At 42.2% G+C, this 15,306-nt stretch overlaps 1 protein-coding gene across 1 annotated transcript in view; it reads left to right on the top strand.

Moving 5' to 3' along the window:
• Positions 1-15,306, top strand: part of CACNA2D3 (calcium voltage-gated channel auxiliary subunit alpha2delta 3) — a 1,089,703-nt gene that overhangs the window by 398,724 nt on the left and 675,673 nt on the right. Inside the window, exon 5 of the mRNA XM_069084367.1 lies at positions 4,641-4,803. Coding sequence (XP_068940468.1) covers positions 4,641-4,803 — 163 coding nt within the window. The remainder of the gene's footprint in view (positions 1-4,640; positions 4,804-15,306) is intronic.

Here is a 15,306-nt window from a genome sequence, read left to right as displayed (position 1 = left end):
ACACAAGCCAGGAGCACTAAGTATTGAAAGACATCATGGAGAGGGAGAATGGGCATGCCTTGTCATTCTGACTTTGCCACCAACTTTACTCTAACTTTGGGTAGTCCCTGAACTTATTTGGGTCCCTGATTCCTTACCACCAAAATGAAAGAATTGGATGGTTTCTTTGCCAATTAATGTCTTGCCATTCTGAGTGATCCAGACCACAAATGCCATAGGAGCACAGAGAAGATAGGAGTCCCTAAGGGTTGGAGTAATCAGAGGAAACTAGGTGCAGGAAATGGGGTTCGAGCTGTCCTGTGAAGGATTGTAGACTTGTCATGGCCAAAGTGCATTGAGTAGAAACTTTCCTGGAAGGGTAAGGGAAATTCCATGTAATGAAAGGGAAGCTATAAAGGTAAAAATAAATATGGTATATTCATGGGAAGTGAGTAGTCTTCTATGGCAGGAGTAGGGATTTAATATGGGGGAAAAGTGAGGAATGAGCTTGTAAAGAAAGCTTATGCCAGGATGTAGATGGACATGACTGCCAGTCACAGGGAGTTTGTACTTCTTCCTATAGACGATGGGAAATCATTGAAAATTGTAAAGCAAGCGACAGGGGAAAAGCAGCATTAGAAGGATGAGTGTGTCTCAGAGGAGTGGATGCTGGGAGTGTTGGCTAGAAAGGAGTCTTCAGCTGTAGGAGCTTCTAACCATCCAAAGGCATGGCAGTGGCTTCTACTTGCTCCCAGTTGTGGTCCTTCTACACTAAGTGTTGGTGTATGAGATTAGAATCTACTTGGTTAGAGCTCTACCTGTGCATGGCCCTCTCCCTAGGTGGATGAGACCCCAAGAGCTCCCCCAAAACTTACCCATCCAAATGCTTCTCTTCCACAGACTATTCAGTGTCATTCCACCCAATAAGTGACATCTTTGAAATCCTGGGAGAATGAAACCAAATGGAATTGCCTTGTGGCCTAACCACCCTCATTGATTAGACAAAATGATAGCCCTGATTGTGAAGCTCACAAAATTCCTCTTCTCTTCATTGGTAAACCGCCATGATATCACGTTCTCAGACCCACAAAGGCAGGGTGGCCTGTACAAATCCACTTAGGGATGAAAAGGGAAGTACATCAATCATGGGGAACTGATACATTTTCCTTTGGGAAATCAGCCACCTCTAGTTTCTTCCTGACTTCATTGGCATTCTGAGCTTTGTGGATAATTGAATTACTTGGGAAATCAAAGGCCTCATAAGAGATCTCAACACATAAAAAGAGCTCAGGGAAAAGGGAAACAAAGAAATTATCACATCATTCTGTTGAAAACTGGCATACAATTCATTTTTCAATAAATTAAATTTCTAGTTGTAGGGAACAATAGCCTGGAAGTCTTTGGACCTCTTAGCATTGTTAACTTTCTGGGAATGCTTTGGTCCTGGGAAAATTAAGATGTCATTTAACATAATACATAGCATGCATCATCTTCTCGATGTGATGTGTGTGAGGAAACGTGAGGGAGGGGGACCTGAAGCAGCTCTCAGATAACTCACCCATGTGATCATGCATGCTGCTGGGTAGCTGAAGGCTAATCATCCATGCCGACATGCAAGCTTGGCCTGTTATTTCAGTTCCTTTTTGTGTAAAGTGCTGTGATAAAGTGTTACTCACATTTGATGTATTTACATATGTCTGTATGTCCATATGATATTTTTCTTGTGCATAATTTTGTTTTAATAGAAGTTCTTTCATTTCTTTATTTGCCTGGAGGTGATAGGAAAAAAAAAACAACAACTAAAAACCAAAACAAAGAGGCTTGCTTGCCTCAAAGAGTCCAGAAAGCACAGTTTCTCCAGGGCAGGTATGCATTCCAGGGAAGAAGAATGGCGAAGTAGAAAAAGCATGGATTTGGGGACTGAGAATTGCTTCAAATCCCTGAACTACCATGTAGTACCTGTGTGACCTGGGACATGGCCTTTGACTTCTCTTGGTCTCCATTATTAATCTGTAAAATCAGGGAGGGTGGATTAGATCTAAGGTGCCAAACTCCCAGACTGCCTGAGTGAGTGGGCCCAGAATCAGAATTAAATGTAATCAGGGAGTATTTGAAAAAAACAAATTAAAATGTAGTAAAACATAGATAATGCTAATTTGTGATTTTTGAAGTCTAAGCCTATAGGATCTATTCCTAATTGAGTTTGACATCACTGGATTAGATGATGGCAAAGATTCCTTCCAGATCTACATCTGGGTTCCTATGTCAATATGTAAACCTAATCCCACCTTCCAACTTCCCCTATAAAATCAGATGCTGGACAGCTCCCTACCTTGGTTTCTTTTCTCACTCAGCCTTATTCCAAAGAAATAAAGCCTTTAAGTAGTAGTAGAAAGGTTTGTAGAGGGGGCAGATAGGTGGGGCAGTGAATAGAGCACCGGCCCTCGATTCAGGAGTAACAGTTCAAATCTGGCCTCAGACACAACACAAAAACTAGGCGTGTGACCTTAGGCAAGTCACTTAACCCCAATTGCCCTCTAAAAAGCAAAAAAAATAAAATAAAAAACCCAAAAAACAAAACAAAACAAAAAGAAAAGCCTGTAGAAAGTAGGTGATGCTGAAAGGGGTGAATAGAGGGTACATGGGGTCACAAAAGACCAGCATCATGAGCTCAAAGATTGTCTACAATTAGTTCTAGTGATGAAACAGAGAGGAAGCTTAGGTGGAATCTTCTTGGACCCTGAGATGGGTCCTCTGATTCTGAATCTTTTTCTGCTTTTTTCTTTGTTTCCAGTGGAAGTTATTTGCTATCCAAATGGAAGAAAACAAAAGACACATTTTATTTCTGATTATTTCTGATGTCCTAACAACCTTATTTTTTAACGGAGTGTCAGCCCAAACTTAATTTGTTAATTTGTGAAACTTTAGCCTCTAATATTCACATTCTCCTATTCTCTATTGATTCACAGTCTCTTCAATGGGATCAGCCTGGAAAGCTAGACTGGAGTGATCTTGTGAAGTATCTTAAATGTCAGACAGAAATATTTATACTTTATCCCTGTGGTGACAAGGAACCAGTGAAGGGTCTTGTGCAGGAGGATAGAGAGGGATCATAAGATCATAGAGTCATCAATTCAGAGCTGGAAGGAACCTTGGAGACTGAATCCAAATTCCTTCTCTTAAATAAATGGAAACTGAGGCATAGGGAGGTAAAGTGACCCCAGGTTACACAGCTAGTAAGAGTCTGAGGTTGAATCCAAGCGTGTCTGAGTTCCAGTGCTGACTACACTAAGCCAAATGATGAAGGTAGGGGGATCAAAGAAAAGAGTAATACAATGGTCCAAACAAGAGAAGTTAAAGGCCTTCACTAGCATGGGGCTCATCTGAGTATTAAAAGGCAGGATAAATATATAAAAATGTAGAGGAATTAGAATCCATAAAACTTGGCAACTGATTTAATGTGGGTGTGGGGGGTGAGTGAGAAACTGTGGATATATTCTAAGTTGTAAATGTTTGTAACATATATATTATATTATTATAATTATGTTATATAATGCTATATAGAATAACCTAGAATGTTATTATAACTATATGTTATAGAATGGCAGTGAATTTGAAAGGAAAAGGGAAAGTTTCATATAGCTGTGTGCTAACTAGTTGGAGATTTGGGGGTGCAGTTAGAGGTGTGGCCTTTGAGGTCTGAAAGATGAGATATGGAGTTTTTGGAGTCATCTGCATTGAAATGATACAAGTATCCTTGGAGACAATGAGATCTCTGAGAAGTCAAGTCAAAGAAGAAGAGGGCCCCACCCCTGGACCGGAGCTGTGGGATAGAATCACATAAAAGGCATCCTACAAAGGAGCCTGAAAACAAGAAATCAGACATGTCAAAAGAAGATTGGGATAAAGCAATGTCCCAAAACTCCAGACAGGAGATGATGATCAGCCATGAAGAGTGCCAAGAAGACTAAGCATTGAGAAGAGGTAACTGGGCTTAGCAGGATAGAAATTGCTGATGACTTTGTAAAAAGCAATTAGAGTCAGGTGGCAAGAGAGACAAGCCCAACTGCAGAGGGCTAATAAGGAGGCATTGTGCTGGGAGATCCTTTATTACATTATAACATGGACTGGATTTTGATATGAAAAAAATATTTAGCTCACCGTGCTGTTGTTCAGTCATCTCTTGGCAAAGATACTCGAGGAGTTTGCCATTTTCTTCTCTAGCTCATTTTACAGATGAGGAGACTAAAGGTGAACAGGGTCAAGTGATTTGCCCAGGGTCACACAGTTAAGGAAGTATCTGAGGCCAAATTTGTACTCGGGAAGAGAGTCAGGGTTATCTTTATGTAACTTATAAGGGATAACGTCTTCAGGCAATTCTCTGAGTCAGAGTTGCAGAGAAGGTCCTGATTTGCATTTATAGATTACCCTTAATAGGAGTTCCTTAAACCAATTAAATCAAAGACTTAATCCCTTTTCTTAACCCTGTGCAGCTGGGCAGGCTCATTTTATATCTTTCAATTGAAAGAAACTTTTTTTTTCTTTTAGACAGACTCACACATGGATGGCAATGAATGGAAAATTATTGAAAAACTCATTGAATACCCAAATCAGATATGGATACATAGTAACAAGTCACTCCATTTGATTTCCTCTTTCAGTATGAATATTTCAACGCAGTCCTGATTAATGAACAAGATGAGGAAGGAAAATATCTGGAGCTGGGAAAGGAGTTCATCTTGGTTCCAAATGACCATTTTAACAACTTGCCTGTCAACATTAGTCTGAGTGATGTTCAAGTTCCAACCAATATGTACAACAAGGGTAAGTCTGGCCTGCAGCCACTTGATATTTGCACTGAGGGATTAAGCTGGGAGGAGTCAGGATGCCTATGCCTGAGACTTAGAGCCTGAGACCAGGAGAGGCCTGTGTTGGCAAATTAGGCAGAGATTCAGGCAGGATCTGAGGATAGCCCTGTGGTTACTTTGCTTTTCTTCCTGCTAAGGATCTCTCCATTGTTCCTGTGCCTTTTAAAACTGTGTTTGATTCTCTGTCTGTCTGTCTGTCTGTCTATTTTTAAGTGAAATTCCTTGAAGGCCATGTTGCATAGCATGCCTATTGTGGGACAGAAATGGGGTCAGAAAGACCCATATTTAGATTCTGCCTCTAAAGTGTGTTAGCTGGATGATGTCTCTGAGTCTCAGGCAACTCTCTCTAACATGGCTATTAAGCCATAGAACACTGTGATCTGTATCAAAGGAATTGCCACCCAGAGGAAATGCCAGTGCTTTGATTTCTTGGCTGAAATGTCAGGGAAAATGGAAATGTGACATGCTGGGCCTCTGTCTCCTTCAGATGAATGCCACAGAACAGCATGGAACAGAATAGAAGGAAGCGTTCAATAGAAAATACACTCTCTGAGGGAAAGGACTGCTTCTCATTTTGCCTTTGTACCATCAGGCCTATCATTCAAAATGGATTTATTAAGTCCCTACTATGTGCCAGGACTGGGCTAGGGATACATTTAAAAAGAATGAGAGAGTTACTACTTTCAAAAACTTTGTTTAGATTATGAGCTCCTTGATAGCAGGACCATCTTTTGTCTTTTTTTTGTAGCCCTAGTGCTTAGCAAAGTGTCTGGCACATAGTAGGCATTTAATAACTGCTTATTGACTCTGCGTAGTGACTTTTGAATGGGAACAGAAGAACTGCATGTATAAATATGTACAGAATGAATGTGAGGTACTTGGATCCAAGATTGTTGGGAAGGGAGAGCACTAGACCTGAATCATGAGGAAAAATAGGGATTCTCTGAGACAGAAATGAGTAGTGAGTGCAGTTCTTTCATGGGGGGGTAGCCAGTACAAATGCCTGGATATGGAGTAAGGAGGTTAAGGAATATAGAGAAGGACTGTTGGACTGGATTCTCAATGGGGAAGGGAAAGTGACGTCCACTGAGGCTGGAAAGATGGGTGGGGGCCAGGCTGTGAAGGGCTCTATAATCAAACAGAGAAGTTTCTGTTTTACTCTAGAGTGAGTAGGAAGCCCCTGTCACTCACTGAGTATGGGAATGACCCAGTCATGTAAATAACTAAAGTCATTTGAGTAACTATGTAAAGGATGAGCTGCAAAGGGGAAAGAGTGGAGGCAGCGAGATGAGAGAGGAGAGGCCACTGAAAGGATTTGGGTGGGAGGTTATGAAGGCCTGTACTAAGGGGATAGCCATAGGGGTAGAGAGAAAACAGTGGATGTGAGAGATACTGTAGAGATTAGAAAGATTTGGCAACTGAGTGCAAGTGCTGTGGGGTAGGGAGATAGAGAGAGAAAGACAGAGACAGAGAGACAGAGAGAGAGACATAGAGAAAGACAGTGACAGAGAGACAGAAAGAGACACCAGAGAGAGAGTCAGAGAGAGACAGAGACAGAGACAGAAAGAGAAGTCAATGATAGCATTCATATTTTAAGCCTGGGAGGTTGTAGAATGGCAAAATTGGGAAGTTTGGAAGACTTTAGGAAGATTAGTCTTGGACATAATGAGCTTGAGATGGAAATATTCTTGGAACATCCAGGATGAAATGTCGAAGGGGCAGTTGGTGATAAGGGTCTGAAACTTAGCAGGAATTGTGGGCTGGATATATAGGTCTGGGAGTAATCAACATAGAGATGATAATTAAATTCATGGGAGCTGAGGAGGTTACACAATGAGACTATGGAGAGGAAAGAGGGCCAGGAGAGAGTCTTGGAGAACACCTCAAGTGGGTATATGAGTTATGGATAATCACATAGCAAAAGAGACTGTGAAGAATTGGCTGGACAGGTAGAAGAACAAGGAAAGAGTGGTATCATAAAAATCCAGACAGGCGAGAGCATCCAGGAAAGCATGGCCTTCATTACCAAATGCAGCACAGAGGGCATGAGGAAGAAGGAAACTGATAAAAAAAAACCACTCAGTTTATCTATGAAGTGATCACTGGTACCTTGGGAGGGAGCGGTTTCAGATGAGTGATGAAATCTGAAACCAGACTGCTGAGAGCTGAGGAGTGAGAGAAGAAGAAATGGAAGCAGTGAATGGTATCCAAATTTTCTCTGTGTGGCTGAGAAAAGGAGAAAAGATAGAGTAGTATATTCTGAAGACTTGATACAGTCTACTGAAGATTGCATTTTGGGTGAAACTGAGGCACCTTTGTAGGTAATAAAGCAGCAATAAGTAGAGAGGGAGTTCTTGAAGATTAGAGAAGGGGTGATTGGGACTGCAGTCTGCAGGAGAAGGAAGATTTGCCCCATTGCATAGGTAGAGGGGGTGAGCTAGTCAAGGAGAAGGGTTACTATATAGAAGGGTTATGAGAACTTGAGAAAAAGAGAGAGTGGGAGAATGGCAAGGTAATTCATGACAAAGAGGTGAGAGGTAGGATCTCATACCAAATGGCCCCATTTTCTCAGTAAAAGGAGAATCAAGATCCTTTCTTGAGAGGGGAGAAGAGAAGTGAAGGTTTTCAACATATCCTCTGAGAAATGAGTTAGGGACTCAATTGGGGAGTATTAAAATGATTGTTACAAGAGGCCAGGTGATGTTAGAAAGCATGGATTTCTAACATCTTTAGTTAGAACAGTTGTGGAACATTCTCTGGCTGCATTCAGTAATGCACAAATTGGTTAAAGGAATCTAAGGCCCATGTTTGTCAAGGCATGAGCAGAGATCTCACAAAGGGTGAGGGATTTGAGAGGACAGGACACTTGAAGAATGGAACTGCTCAATTATAAGGAGGATATTGGGTAGGGAGGAGAGTGAAATCAGAGGGGTGGTAATGACCCAAGAACGTCCCAAGGGGTGGAAGCTTTAGAAGTAAAGATGAGAAAGAACAATTTGTTTGGAGGGACTGAGGCATAGTGAGAGATGAAATGAGAGGAAAGGTTTTGATTAAGAAATTAGAAGGCTTCTGGATATAGTGAAATCCAGAGTATGACCATCCCTGTGTTGGCTGAGCTAGGATGAAGTAATAGGTCATAGAATTCAAGGAGATGAAAGAATCGGGGTTGAGGAAACTTGAGGGGACCATGAACATGGATGTTGAAAGCACCTAATACAGGGCTGGGGAACCTGCAGCCTCAAGATCAAAAGTGGCCCTCTAGGTCCTCAAGTACAGCCCTTTGACTGAATCCAGACTCTGCACAGTCATTTAAGGGTCCGAGTTGGGGGAATTTTAAGGGGATTTTTTTCCTTTGGGCAAGTTACCTGACCATCTCTGGTCCTCAGCTGTTGTTTTTACAAATGGAGATGCTAAAACTACCTTATAAGGTTGTTAGAAAAACAACATATGGATTTCATATATATATATATATATATATATATATATATATATTCACTATTCACTGAGTTTGTGAAAGACTTGCCAATGTCCAGATTTTGTCTCCACAAGAACAATAATGATAAACCATATGCAATGACTTTTTTTTTAATAAGCAATCGGGGTTAAGTAAGTTGCTCAAGGTTACACAGCCAGTTATTTCTAGGTGTGGTGCTGAGTGTCTGAGACCGGGATTCGATCGCTAGGTCACCCCGACACTGGAGCCGGTGCTCTCATTCGCTGAGCCACCTGGCCACCCCTAATGACTTTCTTTTTAATCTTCATTTTACAGATGAAGAAACTGAGGCTTAGGGAGATAAGCAGTTCATCTGAGATAAACAGTACTCTTTGAATCTGAAATTTGGAAAGGTCCTGAAAGACCTTCTCATCCAACTCTTATGGTCATAAGAATCATTTCAATTCCAGACTCGAGGCCCAATAAATAGTTTCCCTATTTTACCTGGAAAATCTCTACTGAGGGGAAAGCCCACAATCTCCTGGCTTCACACATTCTACTTGGGGCAGTTCTTTGCAGGAGCTATCATTTTTCTCTCTAGCTTCTGCCCATTATTCCTGATCTTGATTCAGAGGGCCAAGGAACACAAGAGTGGTCTGTCTTCCATTTAATGCCAGCATAAGTCGTCATGCACAGTGCCGTCTCCCAATGCAGGCCTTGTGTTGGTGAATGCACCTCCCTGATGGGAAGAGGAAGTACTGTAGAAGGGGGAATAGAGAAAGTACAGAGAGCTTGTCTTCCAGTCCCAGTCTTAAGCTCATCATTTCTGTGACCGGGGGAAGGTCTCTTTTCTCCTCTGAGCCTCTGTCTTTAAGTATCTGAGGCAGGATGTGAATTTGGGTATTCCTGATTCCAAGGAGGCCTTCTGTCATCTATCCCTGCCCCACTGTCGAGTGTCAGGCCTGAGTCAGTGTCCTATGGCAAAGCAGACCCTTTTGTTCTGAGTAAGTAGAGCCAGAGGAATGTGGTCTTAGATGCCAGTGTCGCCTCATGAGGTGCCACCTAGCGGCAGTCATCCAACCATTCCAGCCATCTTGTAAATTAGATGAGGCAGACATGTTGCCATGAAACTGGCAGCTGTTGATGTACTAATCTCAGGGAATAGATTCTCAAATGAATTCTCAAAATTAGCAAAACTCTATGGAACATATTTCAAGATGTAAAATAATTAAGGAAGATTTTTTAAGTGGCAGTTGCTTACAAGTTGCTGAGCAATTAAAGACTTTAGTGAGTTTTAATTGCACTGCATGTTGAATGTTCCCAGTCTGGTTGTACCTTTCCTTAAGGAGCTTCATAGTTCTCATGCTCTCTCCATCATTGATCTCCTACACCGTAGAAAGAAGGAATGCTACCATGATTGCAGAACAAAATCAGCATGGCCAGCACAGCATGGAACCATCAATTTCACCTTACTTAGAAGTTAGCTAGCCAATCATTTGATTCAAAAAATTCTCCAAAGTAACATTAAATCGCCTGTTAAATGTCCCTATGGGGTCTTCCTATCTCCCATGCACAGAGCAACTCTATTTCTCCCAAGGACTTTCTGAACAATTGACCAAGATTAACTGGGCTACCCAATACTGTTTGGTCAGGAAATGAATGATTACTCAGAGAGACAGGGAAGGGAACTTCAGGAAAACGATTGCTTCCATTTTGCTTAGTTTAAACAGTCATTTCTTTTTGTAGCTGCAGGAAAATATTTTCTCTTTCAAAGTCTCTTCTGCTCAGAACTGTCCTGCTGATTCCTTAAACGCATGTACAGAGCTTGGACATTTACTTTGATGAATCCCTTCTGCTTAGTTTGTGTCCCACAAAGCCACAAAGGAAAGACTTGCCTGTTTCTTGACAGCTTAACCTCATGTGTGTGAAGTGGGATTGACTTATTCTTCTTGGACGGTGGCTACAGTCATGTGCTATGCATCAATGACAGTTGTGTAGAAATCTGAAAACCATTATGTGTTCTGGATGGCCCAGGATGACTTCTGTGTTCAATCCATTAGCATACCAAGTAGGCATACATTGATGTTTGATCCAAATCTTTTCTCTTTCTACTTTCTTTTGTACATTAATTATGTAGTGAAATAGGACAGGTTCAAACCAGTGGTCACATGGAAAGCATTTGATTTAATGCAATAGGTAGTTATCATGCACCTACTGAGTTCCAGACATTCCCCTAGGTGCTGGGAATACACACAGAAAAAGTAAGAGTTCCTGCCCTCAAGCAGTTTAAATTTCACAGAAAGGACATATGTAGATAAATAAATAGAAATAACTAACACAATAAATACTAAGTGATTTGAATGGGAGTGAGCACTGATAACTGGAGTAGTCAGGAAAGGCCTCACATAGGGCCTGGTGGTATCTGATCTGAGCCTTGAAGACAACTGGTGATTCATTAAGGCACAGTCAGGAAAAAAAGTATTCTCCACATGGTGGGTACCCTGTTGATGGAACAATGTATACAGAGAAGGGCCTCACTCCCCACAGATGAATACCACCCCTCCTTGTCTGGCTGCAGGATCTCTACGCTTGGTTCTTTGGATGCTGCTTATAGAAGAGGCTATGGGAGTTACCATTTTGGCTTATGAGCCCTCTGAATCAGGAAAGAGTTCCTCCCAAGGGATCCTTTCTTGAGAGTGAGGCCTTTGACCATCCCTGAGAGGTGGCTATAGCATCCTTGGATTATATCTGAAATACAGGTAGGCATCAGTGAAGCAAGTCACATGAGTCTGGCAGACCAAGGGGCAAGTATGTGAAAAGGCTAGTACCACTTCCCCCCTTGGCTCTGACCAAAAACCGTCATTTCCAGCCTGAGTGGGCTCTTGGGTTAAACTTACAAATGAGGACGTCTTGGAGAAAGAAATTGGGAGTCAAGGTGAGGAAGGATATCAGGGATGTCAAAAGGGATAATGTTACAGGGGGAAATAAGGAAAGAAAGAGAGGAAAGTTAGGAAGGAACATGAGAGTTATGGGGGGAACAGACGATGTGTGATTGTCAGGCTGTCCACCCTACACCTGCTCGTGATGCCTTGGCCTTTGTAAGCAATGATGATTTAGCAGCCTGAAGTTGGCAAAGCACATCAGCTGGCTTGTCTTATTGGCTTATCACAAGAGCCCCGTTGCTGGTCAGCACTGTGACGATCTCCATTTTTACCAGTAAAAGAAGTGAGGCTTATAAAGGTTTAATGCCTTGCAAGCAGGTATCGGGAGAGGGATCTGAACCCGGGAATGCTCATTCCAAATCTCGCTGCCTTTGTCTAGATCCACAAGAAGCTTCAGTTTTCTTTTTTTTTTTAAACCCAGGACCTGTTGTGATACCCAGCTCTCTATTGAAGTATAGGTGAGTGGCACAACACCCTGACTGAGGCAAATGGCTTATGATTTTGATACGAGGAAGAACTCTCTTCAAATAAACAGTAACTAAGAGGCAGCTTGGCATGGCAGGGTCATGGATCTGGGCCTAGATCCCATCTCTGTAATGAATTGTGTCACTTTGGGCATTTTACCTATCCCCTTGGATTCTCCACTGACTCCTAAGACACATCCACTAAGTTAGAGATGGGCTGTGGGCTGTGATCTGAGGTCGTACTCGACTCACAAAATCACAGACCTTGGCTGTATGGATTTAAGGACAAGTCATCCCTTTCTCCGAGGTTTTCTCAAAAGGATCTTTTGTATACATGGATACTTAGAAATTTCTCTAGAATCAAATTGTGAATGATATCATATGTATTGGAATTCTGGGTTATGTTGGCAGGGCTAGGGGAGTGTAGCCTAGTATGAAAGAAAGATTATTGGGCTAGAATGCCGAAGACCTAGTTAGGTTTGAGCCTCAATTCAACCTGTAGGAGTATGTCCCTCTTTGATCTTCAAGTGAAAAATTGTATTTTTTGAGACTGAAGTCCTCTCTGATCTGAGGATCTCAGATTCTAAGAAGAGGCTTAGCTTGTCTGCGATGACGAATCACAGACACTTGGGTTTGCTCTATGCCTTAGCTCCCCATCACTTTCGCCCATTATTATACACTCCGGATAAAGTACATTCTGCAAAGAGAAACATTCCTTCTGTGCTAAGGCCAAAGATTTAGATAAACTTGGGTCCAGTCACCATCTGGGCTCATGGTGGAAAAGCCTTCCCTCAATGTGGCCAAAGGGAGTCTCAATGGGCCTGTCCCACCTTTTTAAGTCCTTGAGTCTTGTATTTGTATCTCCAGTCTCAGACCAGGGTCTGGCACATAGGGAGCCCTTATACAATGGTTATTGCTTTATTACCAAGTTATTTACATTTGTCTCCCTCATTCGAATGTAAACTTCTTGAGGGCAGCTGCCATGTTTTTGCCCTTTTTTGTGTCTCCAGTTAATAAATGCTGACTGACTGACATTGCGAGGTTACATAGGAAAGGACAAGCTTCCTAAAGGCAGGGCAACTCAAGGGGAATTCCTAGACTTGTTTTCCCTTACAGAGCAAATTTTGACATGGTGAGCGTGGTTAGTTGACCTCTATTCTACCAAACATACCTCAAAACCAATCATGTGTAAGCTGCTTGAGGATAGGCCCTGTCATTTTTTCCATTGCATGCCCAGTTCTTGGCCCCTGCAGGTATTTCCCTGAATTGAGTGCCAGCATCTCCAGTTTGCCTTGTGTCCACCATCTAATCTCAGAAGAGCCGTGATGGGTCACTATTCTTGATGCTGTGAGAAGTCAGGCGGCTGGCCATTCCAGCATATTTGGAGCAGGCCACTCCCTTCCCATGATCACGAAATCACTTTTGTTGTTTTGTTCCAGGCTGTGAAATATCCTCAAAGGCATCTCTTAAAAGATAATTTGCCTCACAAAACCTTCTCCAATGCTCTTGATGTCTGAGAAATAAAAATAAAATATTCTCCTGAGGAAAGAGCTCAACTAGTATTTTTCCAGTGACTCCTAAAGGACATAAGTTTCTCGGGGTTGGATGCTTTTATTTCAGGCTCCAGATACTCCCTACACATTAATTTTCCCTCCATTGTCCCTTTTTATTTTGTGCATTTCATTCCCATTCACTAGCCAGTAGTTTTGTCTCTATGGTAGAAGAGGAAACTCCATTTTAATCCTAGCAGTATTTATTAAATACCTACTATGTGCTAGACTCTGAGGATACACAGACAAAATGGAAAGCATGATTTTGTCTTCAGGGAGTTTATCTTCCACTAAGGGGGTACAGTGTGTACACAGGTGAGTATTACAAGCAAACTCGAGCAAGAGGAGGAGATAGAGACATAAACAATTGAGAGTTCCCTGGCCTGATAATCTGCAAGGGTATTTACACAAGGATGCATTTTTCTCTTTCTTGCAGTCTTCACAGTTCTGACTTCGGGCAACAGAAACCAATGCTTGGAAGGAGAGTTGGCTAAGTTATGATTCATACTTCCAGCAAAAGGATTTACGCCTCAGATGCTTAAAATGCTCATTTCTATAGATAAAGTGTTTATGTAATGCATCATTCTTCGAGCACTAAAACAAGGCAGGGGTACATCAAGAGAGAATAATTATGGACCCATGTGCCTCCTTCCTCATCTCTATAAAGTCTTTATGAGAACGATCTACACACCTACCAATAGTATCCTTGATGAAAATATGAGAATGTTTTCTGGGATAACAGAGAACAGCTGAGAGAATAGCTTTCTCAGTTTCATATTAGTAATTATGAGTGCTGACATTTACCTAGAGATTTAGATCCAATCATAACTTTGTTTAGAGATCCCCTGCTTATTTCTAGTAAAGGAATTAGCCCAGAGTGCCAACAGATTCTTGGTTTACCATGCTCAGATTGCAATAGTACTAATTATATCTTTACTAAGAATCGTCAAAGGATACATGATGCGTGATGAATAATCAGACTGAGTAACTATTGGGCTTCCCTTGCCCCTCTGTCCTCAGCACAGTCTTATCTGCGGTCCTGATAGTGGCAGCCTGCAACAGGCACCCTCTGAATGGTTCTGATTCATGGGATACCAGCACCAGTCTCTAAAGAATTAAGATTGCAGGTGCTCCAAAGAGCCCTGGAGAGACACATGTGAGATGCATTAGCACAACACAGAAGGTCACAGATGGCTCCTTGTGCACCAAAAGGGGCAATGAAACATGACGTCTAGGAAAGGGGCACAAGACATGGCATTTAGGAAAGTGAGGGATGCTTTGGAAGGGGTGGGCCAGTCAGAAAGGAAGGATGAGAAACAGGTGAGCAGTGAGTGCTTCTGTGATATCCACCAGATGCCAAAGGACCTGGTGGGAGGCTTTCAGTGTGTTGGGTGGGTGAAGGATGCATTGGAAGGTTTGGATAAGAGCTGCACAAGACAAGTTGAGATCTGTATCGTTGGAGGAAATGCCCACATTGATCTGATCCCTACTTTGGACTTCTGGGGCCAACAAGCTGTATTGAAGTTTTGAATAGGCCACTTTGGGGTGTTCTGTTTACTACTGCCCACATTTTGGGGGGGCGCTGACAAGCTGGAAGATATCCAAAAGAAGGATAATATTATCATGAGATCTCTTTTTCTTCTTTCTCCTCTTCCTCTTTTTCCTCCTCCTTTTCTCCACGTGGATTTGGGGTTGTCCTGGGATAGAAATTACCTCCATCCATGCAGATAAGCAACTTGAGTCGAACACACAGTTTGACAGTGTTATCTGGGGCACCAAGAGCTTCAGGGACTTGTATGAATCAGAGGTTGGGATGTGAAGTCATTTCTCCCTAACTTGTAGACCAGCATGACATGATGTTAGGCCGTGCCCCATCTCCAGAGGGCCAGGACTTTGAACTTGAAGGGACCTTAGGGAACAGGTGATGATATGACCTGGAACCATGTAATATTACGGTCACAGGAAGGAACTGGGGATAATTGTCATGGAAAAGAGATTGGAGGCTGGGATGATGACATGATTCCTGCCTTTTAATATTTGATGGTATGTGTGTGTGTGTGTGTGTGTGTG

Source organism: Petaurus breviceps, unplaced genomic scaffold (assembly GCF_028583685.1).
Source record: "Petaurus breviceps papuanus isolate PSGF00001 unplaced genomic scaffold, PetGlider_PUasm1.0 174, whole genome shotgun sequence".
NCBI classification, from domain to species: domain Eukaryota; kingdom Metazoa; phylum Chordata; class Mammalia; order Diprotodontia; family Petauridae; genus Petaurus; species Petaurus breviceps.
This window is presented reverse-complemented; position numbering and strand designations above follow the sequence as displayed.